Source organism: Carassius gibelio, chromosome B4 (assembly GCF_023724105.1).
Source record: "Carassius gibelio isolate Cgi1373 ecotype wild population from Czech Republic chromosome B4, carGib1.2-hapl.c, whole genome shotgun sequence".
NCBI classification, from domain to species: domain Eukaryota; kingdom Metazoa; phylum Chordata; class Actinopteri; order Cypriniformes; family Cyprinidae; genus Carassius; species Carassius gibelio.
Window position 1 is genome coordinate 9,506,745 of NC_068399.1, and position 18,667 is coordinate 9,525,411.

The 18,667-nt window shown below is 36.7% G+C and overlaps 1 protein-coding gene across 3 annotated transcripts in view; it reads left to right on the forward strand.

Annotated features, from left to right (window-relative positions):
- LOC127956431 (IQ motif and SEC7 domain-containing protein 3-like) overlaps positions 1-18,667 on the forward strand; it is a 115,679-nt gene that overhangs the window by 88,071 nt on the left and 8,941 nt on the right. For 2 of the 3 annotated variants that reach the window (XM_052554309.1, XM_052554311.1), the window contains exons 8-13: positions 1,258-1,415; positions 5,280-5,405; positions 8,823-8,922; positions 11,370-11,531; positions 17,332-17,424; positions 18,262-18,308. In XM_052554309.1, the coding sequence (XP_052410269.1) occupies positions 1,258-1,415; positions 5,280-5,405; positions 8,823-8,922; positions 11,370-11,531; positions 17,332-17,424; positions 18,262-18,308 (686 nt within the window). The remainder of the gene's footprint in view (positions 1-1,257; positions 1,416-5,279; positions 5,406-8,822; positions 8,923-11,369; positions 11,532-17,331; positions 17,425-18,261; positions 18,309-18,667) is intronic. The other variant, XM_052554310.1, reaches the window with a different exon arrangement.

Sequence of the window (18,667 nt, forward strand, 5' to 3'; positions counted from 1 at the left end):
CGATAGCCTATCCCCCGATGCTTCAATCGACATCTAATCTTCAGGTAGTACACTGAAAGACACACTGGGACCGCTGCGAGACAGCCCAGCAGAATCAATTGGTGGCCACATGGGACATGTGCTTTGGAAGGAGTAAGCAGTCCATGAGGCATGGCTGGGTGTAGTAGCTCTCACAGTCACCCTCAGATCTACCAGAGAGCCAGCCAAAGGCCCCACGCTTGAGTCAGGAAAACCTGGAAGGGTGGTGGCAGAGGGGTCTGGATGACCAGACACAGAAGATAATGCTCGTGGCCGTCAACCGAGGGCAGGAAACGACCGCATCCATAAGGAAACAGTCGAAACAGCATCTTGAAAAAGATGCAAATTGTCCATGATTTGCTCTTTTAGACGGAACTGCTCTTTCAATCGAAGGGAAATCGCTGCTGCAGGAAAACCTGCTGTATTGTGCCGTAACACCAAACAGGAACAGCCTTCGACCACACAAAGATAAATTGGCAAAAATCTGAATGAGTGGATGCACGCTTTCGCCTTATATACCTGTATGCACGGAGAGTGGCTCAGCATGCAAAAACCACTGTTGGCATTTTCTCTAAAACTAAGAGATAACTGGCCTCCCAAGTGAGACCCCTTATGTCGTTCCACATAACTCAAAGAGACTGACAGATAGGGAACTCTCTTTACACAAGCAGATCTTACTGTGGCTCCTTTCATTGCTGTACTTTTGTTTCCGAACTTATCATCTAAATGCATTTGCTGGCTGCACTTTACAGTAATTGGCCTCAGCTCTGCATATTTTGTCTCTCATTTACATCAAGCCAAGTTTTTCAAAAATTTTTGACACTAGCTCCACTCTGCTGTCAATCCCACAATCCCCCATACATTCAGCCCTCTCTCATAGGGTAAAAAAAAGAAAGTATGTTACATATTCATCTCCTCATCTGATTTTGCATAACATCCCCTGATGTTTTCGTGACTTCTAGAGTCTTCTTAAATTTCATTAGTCTTAATCTGCTTTGCAGCATATTATGTTCATAATGCACATCTAGCCTAGTGGTTAGACAATCCACTTTCTCTTAAGAAAAAATAATTCAATGAGAAATATAAATATTCGCCCAGACATAGTGTAAAAAAGTGTAACATTGTGTACCAAAGGCTGTTGACCAATGGAGGATATGAAAATAATGCAATAGGACAGTGATCAATTTTGTATATTTTATTTGATAATTATTTATCATGTGTATATATTCAGCACTTTAGATGTGTGTTTTTATTTAGGGGTTGATGATGGTGCAGATATTCCACGAGACATGGTAGTGGGAATATATGAGCGTATTCAGCTGAGGGAACTACGATCAAATGAAGACCATGTCACTTATGTCACCAAGGTGGAGCAAAGCATTGTGGGAATGAAATCGGTGAGTGAAACAGTTTGGGATTTTCTTTACAGCTTATATTCATGTCATACTACATCCAAATGTATTCTAGGTACATGACTATATTGAATATTACTAGTTATTTGTGTGTGTGTGTGTTTGTGTGTGTGTGTGTGTGTATGTATATATATATATATATATATATATATATATATATATATATATACATATATGTATGTATGTATGTATGTATGTAATAACCATACAGTAGACCACTCTGAGACCATATTAAAATATGAATACGCTTTATCTTTATAACATTGGTGTTCTGTTATTTCACCTCTACCATCTCTAAATGTATGCGTGGAGCAGCATAATATAATAATTCGTTGGGCAGTTGGTGATTCATTGCGGCTCATGCCTGTAGCAATGCTGCCATTCCTCATTACTGCAATAGAAGAACAGTGACACTGAATAACCTCACAGTTTTTCATTCATTATCTTACCTCAGATCAACCCCTCACCGTTACATTTCCCACCCACACTGCAAAATTTATCTCTAATTATGTACTTTTTGTTTTGGCCAGTAAAAAGCTCAATTTATTTTACATGTAAGACTACATGTTAAGATTTCAGAGCATTTCACGTATTTCACAATATTTCAAGTGTGGGTGCTACACATTTTTCTTCTAAGACTAATGTTTAAAATACAAACTTAGTCATTAATAGAAAATAAATTAAATTATATATATATAATCTGAAAACAAATGTTTTGCCCCTAAAGTAAATTTTGTATTTATTTATTTAATAAAATCCTTACCTGCTGTATCTGATAAGGCTGTTCTTGTAGCCCATAATTTATAACTACAGTTTGATATATGTACCTAAACACTTTACACCATCAGTAAAGCTTAGCATAATTCACTGGCATGGCATTGAGTGTGTATTCATGACTTTTCTTGTGTATTGGTAAGTCATATAAATGCAGTCTGCTCAATTTTGCTAAAACCCATAAATCTCATTTACTCTTTGCAATTTAATTCTTAGTCCGTGATATTGCTTTATGTTCCACATTTAAAACAAATGAAAAATAACCAAAAGTAGCAACACTATAAAGTTGCTATATATATATATATATATATATATGTGTGTGTGTGTGTGTGTGTGTGTGTGTGTGTGTGTGTGTGTGTGTGTGTGTGTGTGTGTGGTTAAATGCTGTCACCTTAACTATTTAACATTTTTTTCTGCCCTATTTCTTATGTTCACCAGTACAGACACAAAGATAAAAAAGTTATTTCTCTATAGATAATTTAAGTCTATCCAGCTATCCCTTTGCACAGATTTATCTTCCCATGTTTTTTTTTTTTTTTTTTAATCTTGCAGATTTATGAGAACACCTGCCGCTGTCATTAAAAAGCATTTTTAATGGATTTGTTGTTCAGTTCTCATAATGTCTGGTAAAGGACAATGCTTTAATCCACAAATGGGTACAGTAATGCATTGTGTGTGTATGTGTGTGTGTGTGTGTGTGTGTAGTTTGTGTGATCAGCTTGAATTTGTCCTCTATAAACTGTCCATTACAATGTAATTATCTTTCTTTTTGTCTTTCTCTTTGTTTTGCATCTAGTTATGTATTTCAGAAACACGTATGGTACTTTTATTTTATGCATGTTTTAATGATGTTTACAGTACATCTTTACTGGTTTTGCTAGCTAATGTTGCTCAGGGCTGTGTTTCCAAAATCACTATAAGCCTAGGTAGACTGTAACGATCATTGGTGCCAGAGCAACCTATAAATGTAAGCTTTGTTCAAAAAACTTCGTGAGCTGCCAATTTTGGCAGAAGCACTTTATACAGTTTTAGTACTTTATACAGTACAATAGAGTACTATGTAGAGTAAAATTTTACTGTATGTTTGCTGTGTATTTTTATGCTTATTACAGGAACAGTTGACCAATATATATATATATTGTAGCTTCATAAAATTACTGTTAACCCACTGATGTCAGTCACATGGACTATTTTAACAAATGTCCTTACTACCTTTCTGGGTATGAACATGGCAGGCTACAGTAGTTGCATTGCTGTCTATGCCGGGTCAGAAAGCTCTCAGATTCATTAAAAATAAAATTAAAAAATCTTACTTTGTGTTCTGAAGATGAACGAAGGTCTTATAGGTTTGGTACAACATGAGAGTGAGTAATCAATGACAGAGTTTTCTTCTTTTGAATTTATTTGCTAACGTTGCTAACAATGCTAACGTTGAAGTCAATTGTGAATCTGGTCACTGAATGACAAATGTTTATTTCATACTATTTTACTAGATATATATATATATATATATTTTTTTTTTTTTTTTAATTTTGGCAAATAGATTCCTACAGTAAACTAATTCAATGTAGAATGAGAGGCCTTCTGTTGCTAGTCAATCTCCCTCAAGGTTCTGATACTGAAGATGTTCTCTATTTGCTGCAATGCAGTCTTTTTCTAGTGCTTAGCAACTTAGCAATCTTAGAAGTCAAGGACTTCGATTTAGTGAAATCATTTCACATTCACCTCCAGCAGAACTCTACCTGGCTTACAAAAATGTTTCATTCTCTTATAGCCAGTAGACATATTTTTTTTCACCTTGGACTGGAAAGCAAACAGCTTTGAAAGACTGGATTTAAAGGTTATCCAAAACAAAAGCTAAATAAATAGGAAGTAAATAGAATTGGTGTTTTATTTCCTAGACATGAATGGGTTATTGAAATAAATTTAATAGTATAATTTGACAAAAGCAGGGTTTTTTTTTCTATGAGTGCATAGATTAAAATTCTTCTTTAAAGAATAAGCAAATAAACCAGCTCTGAAATGAGACATGTTGTGATTAATATCTTTTATGGGGGAAAATACTACTATTTAATACACTATATGCATTAATAATGATTTAAGTATTTGCATGTCTCTGCAAGAAATTGGAAATAGTTAATTTGCCAGCAGCAGCTTTCACTACTATTTACATTCAACCCTTGAGAATAATTTGTAACATTTAACACAATGCTAATTATTTATCATAAGAAAGAGGTATTTCATTTAGTATATGGGCTCTGCAATGACAGTAACAGTTTAGATCCATATAAAATGCAAGAAAATGTATAAAAACATTTTATTAGGAAACCTTTTCATGACACTGGTAAATAGTAAAAGTTTCCTTACACTTTCCATAAACTTCGCTGTCTCATGTTCCTACAAGTGCGGTTTCTGGATTGAAACGTTTGGAATAAACTTCTTACATGTCATAATTTTGTACTTCAGCACTTCCACAGTTCATGCAGAATTCAGCCGACCCAAATAACGTGGAAATCTAGTTCTGTCTGTAATCGTACCCTTAGTTGATAAAGATGTTGCAGACACTTTCTGGTCTCTCTTTTCCCCTCACATCTCATTCATCACCTCACTCTTCTTCTCCCAACCTCTGCCTGGTTGGCCTTTTTTAGGTTTTGCTGCCATTGGGGTTTTTGCAGGTCACATCCCAAGTTTGCAGAAGGGCTTACCTGCAGGCTTATTTTTAATCATTGGTTCGCAGTCAAGGGGCTGGGAAACATTAGGGGGGCACAGTAAGTTTCTAGTGGGACGGCAGGATTACTTAAAAGTATTTTAATTATTTATCATTAAGAATATAAATATATTTCTAATTTACTGAAATAATCTACCTTGAAAGTGAAATGCTAAAAATTGCTCACTCACTAACTGTATCCCCAATCACAGAATGAATCATGGTTAATTTAATATCTCCACCGTCTTCTTTGAATATAGTGTTGGACAAAAGGTTAAACGACAGTTTGAAATGTAATTTGAAATATCAAATGAAATGTCACTCAATTTGTATCTTTTAGAGAAGTAATTTTATGTGTATATCCTCAGGTTCTGTCAGTACCTCACAGGAGACTGGTGTGCTGCAGTCGGCTGTTTGAAGTGACTGACATCAATAAAGCCCAGAAGCAAGCTGCTCACCAGAGAGAGGTCTTCCTCTTCAATGACCTACTTGTGGTAAATACAAGTTACATTCAATTATGTAGATTTTATTATTTTATTTGTATTTTTATTTATTTATTTTTTTTTCATTTTGCATTGTCTTGTTCTTTATTTATACCATGGTTAATCAAGGCAAGGAAAAAGAGAAGATGATAAATCCAAGTATAAGAATGGAGCATAAAACATATTTTTTATCAAAACCCAAAAAGAAAAACATATCTTATTATTACAATGGCCCAGTAATGAACAAAACATATAAGCACAAAACAACAGAAGTAAGCCAAAACACAATGAAAACTAATTACAATAATGAAATTAGTACAACACAGTGGAAACAAGTCATAACAATGAAATTAGCACAACACAACGAAAACAAGTCGCAACAATGAAATTAGCACAACACAACGGAAACAAGTCGCAACACAACACAATTAGCACAACATGACAGAAAAAGCCACAACAATGAAATTATCACAACACAACGTTAAAAAAAAAAAGCAGCAAAAATGTAATTGTCACAACACAATGGAAACAAGTTGCAACAATGAAAGGATCATAACACAACAAAAATATTTCGCAACACAGCAAAATTAGCACAAGACAACAGAAACAAGCCGCAAAAATGAACAACAGAAACAAGCCGCATGGGAACCAATTCGCAACATAACAAAATTAGCACAACACAATGGAAACAATCCACAACACGGTGAAATAAGCAAAAAACAACAAAAGTAAGCCAAAACACAATGGATACTAGTTACAATAATGAAATTAGCACAACACAATGGAAACGAGTCACAACAAAACACAATTAGCACAACATGACATAAAAAGCAACAACAATGTAATTATCACAACACAATTGAAAAATCAAAACAATTAGATTATCATAACACAATGGAAACAAGTCACAACAATGAAATTAGTACAACACAACGTAAAAAAGCCGCAAAAATGTAATTGTCACAACACAATGGAAACAAGTTGCAACAATGAAATGATCATAACACAACGGAAAAATGTTGTAACACGGCAAAATTAGCACAAGACGACAGAAACAAGCCGCAACAATGAAATTATCACAACACAGTGGAAACAAGTTCGCAACATAACAAAATTAGCACAACACAATGGAAACAAGCCACAACACAGTGAAATAAGCAGAAAACAACAGAAGTAAGCCAAAACACAATGGAAACTAGTTTCAATAATGAAATTAGTACAACACAGTGGAAACAAGTCATAACAATGAAATTAGCACAACACAATGGAAACAAGTCACAACACAACACAATTAGCACAACATGACAGAAAAAGCCACAACAATGTAATTATCACAACACAATGGCTACAAGTCGCAACAATGAAATTATCACAACACAATCGAAAACAAGTCGCACCTCAGAAAAATTAGCACAACACAACTGAAACAAATCAAAACAATTAGATTATCATAACACAATGGAAACAAGTCACAACAATGAAATTAGTACAACACAACGGAAACAAGTCACAACAATGAAATTAGCATAACACAACGTAAAAAAAAGCACCAAAAATGTAATTGTCACAACACAATGGAAACAAGTTGCAACAATGAAATGATCGTAACACAACGAAAAAATTTCGCAACACAGCAAAATTAGCACAAGACAACAGAAACAAGCCACAACAATGAAATTATCACAACACAGTGGAAAAAATTCGCCACATAACAAAATTAGCACAACACAATGGAACAATGAAATGATTACAGCACAATGGAAACAAGCTGCAAAACAATGGAAACAAAAATTAGCAGAAAACAACAAATTTAGTCCTATGCGTTGTGTTGTGGACTACTGTGAACACCATAGATTATGTTCAGAATAGCATACTTCCTTACTACTCTTACATATACTGTGCACAGTGAACATTTTCCATATTCAGAGAATAATGCAGTCAACTTGATCTTCCTTTTTGCACTACAGAGTTTTTCCCCATTGTGTGAATGAAAATCTAATGAGGTCCTCTCTCCCACAACTGCTCAAATAATTTGGTCAAAGCCACAAAGTACAGCCCTTGAAATTAATCAAAGATTAAATGTCTGTTATAATTAATGGAGGGCATTAGACTGACTGAAAGGCTATCACAGCAGTGTATTAAACTATTCTCATAATTGCAAGAGCTCATGTTAATCTGGCCATATAAAATGGGAAGTGAAAATCACAAAACATACTTTTCCCATTACAGTCATAGGTGAAATTGGGTGAAATAAAGCTATTTAAATATACAAATGACATCTGCTAAATGAAAATCTCTCCTCACATTTTAAATGAAATAGAAAACCATTCCAAATATCCATTTAATATAAGGCAATAACTCATTATTAAGTTTTTGTGGCAATGTCGATTCTCATAACTGCTTCTCTAACTTTGCTCAAAGGTTATTGGCATTAATTGTGTTGAGATATGAGTTCAGGGATTGTTCTTCTTCTTCACGAGGTTCTCACGCTTTCCTTAGATTTGTGGCAGAATTAAATATAGGTTCCATATTGTGGTATTTTGAGTAAACCAGTAGGGATTATGGTAAGTAGACTCTTAACACTACACTAATCTGTGTGGCCTTCTATTTCTCACGTACACTCAAACACTTACAATCTAACACTGAATGACAGATAGCAGGGTTGAAGTGGTGCCATTCAAAATTGAATTGAGAATGTCAGCTGAGAGTTAAATTCCTGGATTTAATTTAATGTAGCAAAAATAATGAATACTTGTAATCTGAATGCAAGGAAGTAGAAACAAAAACCCAAATGTATATATATATATATATATATATATATATATATATATATATATATATATATATATAATGTCCATATATTATGCACCTGTACAGTACATACTCAACCAAGTAGTGTATGAACTTTATAAGGTTATTTTTGTCATTAATAACCAGAGTCTGGTAGCCCCTCCCACTCCGTGACACAAGTTGTGACAGCTGAGTGCAAGTGTCCAACATTCCACACTTAGTTTTTTTGGTTGTTTAAGGGCATCATTTGGGTTTTTAAACGCATTGGAATTTTTAGTGTGAACACACTTCTCAAATTATTTGTTCTACAAAACATTACAGAATAGTGCTGAAGTACGCGATTTGGGAAACACCTTAAATGTATTCAAAGTTGTAATATTAACTAGCTTAGCAACAAGCTAACATAAATCCCTCCTAATCATTTGACTTGAGGAATCCTATTTGTGGGGTGTGCTGCTAATGTAGAGAGAGCACTTATAAGGTATCACTTTAGTTAGTAGCTATGCTGCCTTAGAAGTTTATATGGTAGCTAGGCAGTTCATCAGGATTTGGAACAGAACTAGTGTTTACCATTTTTACTCTTTTGCTCAAATGAGTGACAGTGAATCTAATTGGAATGTCTATTTTCTCCCTTCACAGATTTTGAAATTGTGCCCAAAGAAGAAGAGTTCAGCTGCATACACGTTTTGCAAGGCCATGGGGCTGCTGGGCATGCAGTTCCACCTGTTTGAAAATGAATGTAAGATTATACCGCTTTTTGTGGTAAATCCACCCTACAGGCTAATTTGAAAATGTGCATAAATAGTTGGAAAATTTGCTCAAAAATAAAGATTTATTTTCATTCAGTTCTTTCTGAAATACTGTTACTTTGCATGATTTGTATGCTAATATACAGTATTTTGACATTTGCATCACATAACCAGCTACAAATAAATGGCTTTTTATCAAATGCATCACAAAAGCATGGCTAACTGTGGTAGTTACCTAGCTAAGTTCTGTTAACCCTTAAACATATACCTTGAGTCTTTAGTGAAGCGGGACGTCATTCACCACCCTCACCTCCCTTAATTAATTTTTTAAAAAGTGTATAGGATCACTAATGACCCAAGGTCTTTTTTTTTCTTTTTTTTTCTGTACACCAATAAATAAATATCTGTAGACTCAATAAGTGCAATTGACCTTTATTCCTCAAGGTGGCACTGTTACACAATGATGATATGATGTTTCATATTATTATTATTATTATTATTATAAGGCATAAAATAAAAGAATTTCATCAGTAAAATCTAAACTGGCTTAAATGGCTTTTACGGTGGATGTGGTGAATAAGCTGCCAGCGATCATAATATTGATTTTAAAGATATCATAAAAGATCATTTTGAGAATATGGTTGAGATGTCACAAATATGAGCCATATGCTGAATTGTACTGTGACGATGACAGTGATTGTAAAATAATTTGCTCGAATTGAAGCCTTCCTAGTTTCAAAAGGTAATGAACTATGATTTATTTTATTATTTTGTCATTCAAATATTAGGAAAGTTTTATCCCATTGCAGCAGTTAGAAATCAATCCCTACTAGATATATACAGTAGGTCTGGGTTGCTAAAGACCCAAATATGTAATAATGATCTGCGAAACATTTGTGCATTTAAGGGTTAAACTGTAGTAATAATGGATCTTCCAACCATAGTTGCTTTTAACTATAATATATTGAATCAAGAATGAAAAACATGTTGTACATGTCATATTGTCGTGCAAATGCAGTAACTAGTAGTCCCCTTGGATTTGGGTTTGACTAAAACTATGCACAGATTCAGAGAAATGGTCACTGTGATAAATTGTTTTCAGATCATTTAAAATCCAATTTACTGTTTAAACTTTGAAGACATTTTGTGCAGTACTGTATTTTACCTTTGTAGGGTAGTGTAGGTAACCTAATCACTATGAAGTGAAGAAAAACTTCATATGAAATCCAGACAATTATGCGCCTTTCAAACACCCACTTCTCTGATTTCCTTCCAACAAAAAGAATACCACATGATAAATGAAGTTGACAGGCAGCCTCTCATTTTCCAATTAAAGTAGCCACAAGCCCTTCTCTTTTCCTCCCACTCTTTCGCTTTCACTCTCACACACACACGTACACACACACGCACAAACATTCATGGCAGCTGGTGCTGTAATTAAGGGAGATGAGAGAGTCACGGCTCACGCTTGTATTTCACCCCACTTGATTCTGTAATGATTGGCTGAACAGACTGGATGTCATAAGAGAGACACAAATGTGTAAATCAGCTGAAAAACAAACATGTTTCCAGCCATTACCATGACAGTAAAAGACACTAAATATTTGCTGAGTTGACAGTGACCCTAGTGATGGAGTTTGTAAGGCTCGTAAATGTAAATACAGCAAGAAATGAGAAGTTGTGCTATAAACATGTTATAAAGGTGTTATTAATGTGTTATGAATGTGTTATAAAGGTATACATATGCTGTAACAATGTAATACATTTCAAAGCCAGTCAGAACATTAACAAACATCATCCTATCATATTTTTTTTCAAACGTCTGTTCTGCTAACATCAATTGGGCTATGTGGGCTACTGGTCAGAAATAGTCAAAGAAGAATTTAGTGTGTTAGGCTACTGTTGGAATACAGTCTTTCTAAAATATTTCCAATTTCATGACAGTTTAAAAGATTATGGAAATAATGATAATAAGCGATAACCATTAATTTTTATAAAGAAACTTTAACACCTGGAATATGCTGAGGTGTTTCCAGGGGTGGGCTATATATATATTATTTTATTATAATTATTTTATTATTATTATTATTACTTTTTTGTTGTTCATTTTTTTCTTATCCATTGAATATTCTGTTTTACTTTGGGAAATATATTTAATAAAAAATATTTATTTGGAATTATTATAATTATAATTACAATAACTTTTATTAGTAGTATTATAGAAAATAAAATCATCACACATTTCATTAGTGGCAGTTTCCAAAAGTGACCTTTTTTTTGTGTGGCTATGACAGAATTAAAGTGGACAAATAATTTAATCTGGAAGTGAAGACATTCTAGATGTGACCTTAAGAAGAAAATTGACAAGATTATCAGTGAATAACAACACAAACCTTAATTTTTTCTAATGTTTCTATTTTTTCTGTTTTTGTTTCAGACTATCCTCATGCAATTACTATTGTGTCTCCATGTTCGGGCTCTGATAAGAAGCAGGTGTTGAATTTCTGTGCTCAGAGCGCAGAGGAGCTGCTTAAGTTCGTAGAGGACCTGAAGGAGTCCATCGCTGAGGTGTCAGAGATGGAACAGATACGTATTGAATGTGAGTAGGATGTGTATCAAAATATGAAGTGCATGTGTATAAGAGAATATAGATGTATTCATGTTTAATATGTTAATCTGATCGCACATCATCTGTGCAGCAGACATGAATAATACCACTCGACATGCAGTCTGTCGTTAATTTTCTAAGCAAATGGTTTCGTCTAACTGACAAAACACTTTTCTTTATAGCAATCTTTATAGACTTTTTTAGGGGATAACCTGAACCATATCTATACAGAATATCATAGACTTGTGAGTGGCTCTTTTGAGTTGAACTAGTTAGCAATCAAGTGAAAATATACTTTTTCACTAGATCTCTTTAAATTATTTGTTTATTTTCTTATTCTTGCTTCGTGATGTGAATCAGCAGTCATTTCTTGAATATTGGAAAGTGTTTCCATGGTAACTCTGGGTAATGCTGCTGGGTTAACAGAAGTATCCCAGTTGTTGGCAACTGTAATAAAACAGATGCAGAGACACATATTATTAATATGTAATGCAACATATAATACATTATAAGTTATTTCCCATACAGTTCCTTAACATTTATGCCAAGCCATCCACTACCATTCAAAGGTTAGGGGTCAGCAATTATAAAAAAAAAAAGAAAAAAGAAAAAAGATAAATGCTGTTCTTAATCATTAAAAATAGTTAAGAAAATACATCAAGGTTTCAACAAAGAAAGAAAGAAAGAAAGAAAGAAAGAAAGACATGGGTTTACCAAGAGGGAAACATTAGAGTGGAAGAATTCACATATGGGATTACCCGTAGGGAATCAAGCCATATGGACACCTAGCCCAGTACAGGGGTTGACTGGGACTCCGGGCATGCTAACACCAGTACTGGGCCCGGCGACAGACTGCTCCTCCAAGTCTGACTGCCGGGGGTGCTGGAGGATGCTCGACCAGGGTACACCAACGAGAAACTCTACTGGGCAAAGAAAGGCGCTCACATCCCCGTGTTAGGGGGAATGGCGCAGCAAGCGTGACACCAAGCCAGCCGTTCCTGCCAATTACCTGTTACCCAACACAGAAGAAGAAACTTTGTGAAGGTGTTAGGTGTTATCCAGCCGACAGCTCGACAGATGTCTGCCAGAGTGGCGCCATGCGCATAAGAGGTGGCCACACTCCATTTGGAGTGAGCCCTAACCCCCAGGAGGCATGGCTCCAAGGCGGTTTTTACATTTTCAAGGTAGAGGGTGACAGCCTACACTCCAACCTTTCTTGCAGGAAAGAAAGCATGATTCTGACCAAGTATCTCTGGGGGTCTTTTCGGTGAGAAGAACACCAATTCATGAACAGACTCCACTTCAAAGCATAGGCCTGCCTCATGGAGGGGGCTCTAGCCTGAGTGATAGTGTCTACCACCGCCAGTGGCAGATCACTTAGGTCTGCCACATCCCATCCAGAAGCCACACATGGAGGTTCCAAAGATCTGGACGTGGTTGCCATATGGTGCCCAGCCCCTGAGAGAGGAGGTCTCTCCTCAGGAGGTAGCACCAGGGAGAGTCTTTCACGAGGAGCATGAGTTCCCAAAACCAGGTCCGGGTGGGCCAGTAAGGCATAACCAACAGGACCTGTTCCTCATCCTCCCTGACCTTGCACAGTGTCTGTGTGAGCAGGCTTACAGGGGGAAACACATACTTGCATAGATCCCGAGGCCAGCTGTGTGCCAGTGCATCTGTGCCCAACGGGGCCTGAGACAGGGAGTAGTACTCATGGGCTTCCCTGCATCGACTCCAGATCAGCTGGACTGTCTGGGGATGGTGATGATCAGATTGTGCTTCCCAAGAGACTGAGCCGAAATGGCAGCCACATAGACCTTGAGGGTGGAAGGAGAAGGCCATCGTTCCAACCCCTCCTGAAGAAGGGAAAGCACTGACCCGATCGGGGATTTCCAGGGGCCCTCAGGCCATGAAGAACACCAAGTGAAAGCATAGGAGTGTCTGGTGGACACGGCTCTAGCTGAAGTCACTGTAGCTACCACCTGCGGTGGCAAAGTAACTAACCCTTCCATGACCTGTCCAGAACCCACGCATGTAGGTTCCAAAGATCAGGACGTGGGTGCCAGAGGATGCCCCGTCTCTGAGAAAGAAGGTTTTTCCTCAGAGGAATTGGCCAGGGAGGGGCTGTCGCGAGGAGTACAAGCTTGGGGAACCAGGTCCGGCTGGGCCAAAAAGGTGCAACCATGAGGACCTGCTCCTCGTCCTCCCTGATCTTGCACAACGTCTGTGCAAGAAGGCTCACTGGAGAATACGCATACTTGCGCAGGCTCAGTGGCCAGCTGTGTGCCAGAGCATCCATGCCAAGAGTGCCCTCGGTCAGGGAGTAAAACAACTGGCAGTGGGAATTTTCTGGAGAGGCAAACAGGTCTACCCGAGTATCTCTGAAGTGTTCCCAAATCAGCTGAAACGACTGGGGGTGGAGTCTCGATTCCCCGGAGTGAGACTGCTGCCGTGAGAACTTGTCAGCTGCACAATTGAGCCTGCCCAGGATATGAATGGCACAAAGTGACCTTAGATGCTTCTCACTCCACAAGAGGAGATGGTGAGCGAGTTGTGACATGCGGCGGGAGCGTAGACCACTCTGATGGTTGATGTACGCTACGGTCACAGTGTTGTCTGTATGGACCAGAACGTGCTTATTCTTCAGCAGGGCTCTAAAGCGGTGCAGAGCAAGCCATACTGCTGGCAACTCGAGGCAATTGACATGCCACTGAAGTCGGGGTCCCACCCAGGAGCCTGACGCAGCATGCCATTGCACATGGCAACCCAGCCCGTGGCAGAGGCATCTGTTGACACAACAACATGTCTGGACACAGGTTCTAGGCACGCTGGCCCATAGAAATGAAGGGTCCAACCACGGGGTAAAGGTTCAGAGGCAGGCCGGAGTTATGGTCACTCGGAGCATGCCCAGTTGCCATGCCCACCTCGGAACTCGGTCGTAAGGCCAGTGCTGAAGCGGTCTCATATGGAGTAACCCAAACGGTATGACTGCCGCCGCGGATGCCATATGCCCTAGAAGCCTCTGAAAAAGTTTCAGCGGAACCGCTCTCTTGCCCTCAATTTGTCTCAGGCAATTCAGCAGTGACTGCGCTTGCTCGTTCCTAAGCCACACAAACATGGCGACCAAGTCTATTTCCATACCGAGAAAAGAGATCCCAGCCGGTCTGAGCACCAGGTCCTTGTGCCTGCACAACCATGCTCGAGAGTGAGCTTGAATCAGCCAGTTGTCGATATAGTTGAGGATATGGACACCTCGTTCCCTAAGAGAAAGTTCTTCCGCGACTTTCGTAAAGATGCGGGGAGACAGGGCCAACCCAAATGTATATACAATATATACAAACACAGCCTAAAAAGTTAAAACAGAATGCACCACTTTTCGACCCTTCAGTTCTTCTGTTTGCAAATGTGAAGGCTGCTTGCTGGACTAGTTAATTTTTGTGTAATATAATTCTCATTTTGCGGTCTTAGCTGCTCTACTGTTTATTTGCACTGTATTTTTGTAAACATGGTGTGTATACATTTTCTTTCACTGTGCATTCTCTCACTGAGTTGTTTTGATGTTCTATAATAAATGAAAAATTTTCGTTTACACAGTGCTGTCAGGCTTTCAAATTTCCTCTGAAGGAACTGAGAAGGAAAGACATGGAGGCAGGAACAGAAAAAAAATGCCTTTTGGTTTCCATGAGGGAGCTAAACAAAAAGAGAGACAGCATAAGAAAGGGCTTAGTGCCAATGGACATCAAAGCATGTATTCTGCTGAAGCCGGTTGGTTTTCATTACATTCTGAGCTAGAGAGAGCAAGGGTCCAAGGCAAGTCTTGTGCTGTAAGTGTATCTGTGTCAGCAGTTTCACCGGGAAGAGAGAGATAAGCACCTTTGCTCTCTTTCAGGAATACAGCTGTTGGTGAACTGAGAGCTGTCATCTACACAGCCACACATCTTTTCTTTTCCACATAAAGGAACTTCTCTTTAAAATCCATAGATGAAAAAAGGCCTTTGTTCATTGATACTTTTACTTGCATTTCATGTCTTTGTCTTTATTTTAGAATTGCAAATAAAGACAATCCTCATTTTCACTTAATGTGTGTAAACTGTGGCAGGTAATCTGGGACTCCAGGGGTTTTGCTGTGGATCAAATGTACTCTTTCTAAATGACAGAAATGTAGAAAAATAAAATATATTTGTTTGTAAAATAATATTTCAAGAATAAATATATTGAATAGAGGGGCAAAATTGACCAAATAACAGTAATTGTTTATCCTTATTTGATTATACTTTTTAATATCAGTAATGGTTGATGGAACAACAAACAATCAAACAAACAATAAATAAATAAATAGATACATACACACACACATAAATATTGCAAGTGCGAGAGTTACAAGTAATTTTTTTTTTATAAACCTATAATATTTATAAATAACCTATAATAACATTTAATGTTTGACATATATAAATTATCATGTTAAACTGGCAGCCCTAACTTAAATACTTTTAACTAAACAATTAAAAACACACATACACATGTGGATTGACCAAGATGACAACTTAAACTTGATGTATACATTTTTTTAACACAATTTTTTTTGGTATTATTATTAATATTAATAATAATGAAAATAGAGTAACTCATGAATTAACAAAATACAACAATAATTTTAATATCATAAAAAAGAGTGCATGAGTAAAATAAAAGAGGGAATAAAACTGAATTTTGTTTATTTATCTATCACACAAAATTTATCAGTAAACTGACAGGTCTAATTATATTGCTATTGACATTTTTTTTTCAATCAACATGAATATTAAATAACGTTTTTCAATTTCATATATATATATATATATATATATATATGTATATATATATATATATATATATATATATATATATATATATATATACATATATATATATATATATTTTTTTTTTTTTTTTTTGATTGTTTGTTTGTTTGTTTTGTTTTTTGTTTACACAAAATCTTTACTGTTCACACAATTTCTGAAACCTGAAACTCAAACACCACACACCAAATCTGCAAAACCATACTCTAATTCTTGGACTTTGACTCAATTTTTTAATTGCATAAAATACATACAAAACACAACACACAATTTTCTATTTCACACACAACAATCTAACAGGAATTAATATTATGTAAAAATGTTTTCTTTCGAGATGTTTTCGAGAATTTAGTACTTCGTTTTGCAAGAGATGTTAGAAAAAATGAAATTTTTGTGTGCAATTCTTGGATTTGAGTGTAAAGTTTGGAAAAAAAAAGAGGTGTGTGTGTAATATATATATATATAATATAATTATTAATTTTTTTTATCAATTTGTATGAGCACCTTTTCAGTTCTCTGGAATAAAAGAGGACACATTTCCTCCTCCTTTTATCCTTGAACTGACTACTGTAATAAATACGTTTAATTAGGTAGCACATTGCGTTTTAGTATCCGGGTGATTGGTTGTCAGCTATTCTTTGTGCACTCACAGGTTTTTATCAGGGCTTAGTCCTTTCTTATTGCTTCATTAAATCAGAAGGCATATTTTCCCTAAAAGAGTCCTAATGCAGAGCCTGAGCTTTCTCACAATTCTTTTGGAAGAGGGAAAAGCTCTTTTGTAGCCTGATTAGAAATGGCAGGCAATTATCATCAAACCCTGAGTGTAAGTATGGTGATTTGGAGCTTTGCTGTTTGGAAACGGATGACTCAAGGTTTAGAGGATTTGAGCATGCTGTTGTATGTGTGTGGCATATACTTAAACCTCGCCTGGTCTCTTTTCACTGTCTTTTTAGGGGAGTTAGAGAAACAACAGGGAGCCAAAACCCACTCCATCAAGAATAACGGGACTCAGCTTGAGTTGAAGGGAAGACAAGGTTCTCCTTCAGGTAAAATGCAGTCAGAAACACATCTATTTGCTGTATTTCAAATGATTGGCATTCAATATCCATTTAGGTATTTAAAAAGCAGGTTTGACTCCCAGCTATAAAGTAAATGTAAAAGTATTATTAAAAGTTCAGTACCAAACAATACAGAGAATTTAAGTGAAGTTGCTTGTGCTTGCTGGCTTTATTTATTTATTTATTTCCTCAGTCATGCTTGGGTGAATCTCACAGAAACATTTTCATATGTACCATAAGTTATGGCATGGAACTCTAGATGGAGCAGTCCATTAGGTCAAACTCAATCTGACACAATGACATCCTCACATGGCGCAGCTTATTGGTTCAGTGAGTTCGCTGTTCAACATTGAAATACTAATTTGCTAATGCTTGCTGTAGCAGTTTCAGCGTTTTTCAGAAACCCTCCACCTTCCCCAGCTCCACCTGTATAGATCTCCATGGGGTGATTCATGTATGTTCTTCTGTATATAGGGGTTATTTCATGTACGCTATATGTGCAGCAGGATTTCTTACATGCTTATCAGCAGCGTGTTGAGGATGTACTGGCAGCAACAAGTCAGGGTACTTCCTCTTCTGTAGCAGCGTAGCAGATTTATTCCACCAAGACCAAACACATTAACATTATCATGTACATTACCACACCGATCCCTCTGAGAGCTGTCATGACAGAAGTTATTTTTTTACAGAATTTGAATTTTGTATGTGATTTTATAAACATCATTTAAAGCATATTAACTTAAACTATCATTCAAGGTATTATATTCACCCATTTTTTTAATCTTTAGTCTGATTTGTACTCTGATTTTTTTTTTTTTTGCTTAGGAAAACAGGAAATGAGCGCATCACAGAGCGGACATAATGCAGTAGAGGTAAGAGCTCAGTGTCCTTGCAGGTAAGTCCCTACAGACCCCTAGCATCCATCAGTAGCTCACAGTTTATAGGACACGTAAAGCTAGTGAACAGGAATTAACAATCTACAACAGCCATATGTTCCTGCTGGAGTGAAAACGCAGTGTCGTCAACAAGACAACCTTCCACTTCCCCTAAATTCATTCTAAACATTATCTCTGCCCAACCCAAAGAGGACAGCAGCCCCATGGAGGTAAAACTCATCTGTGCACAGTAGTCCCTTCCTCTAAAATTAACTTTGCATTGTGGAAGAGAATTATCGAAACAAAAAAATGCATACATGTTTTTACTTTGCTGATGATCAGAAAAAAAAAAAAAA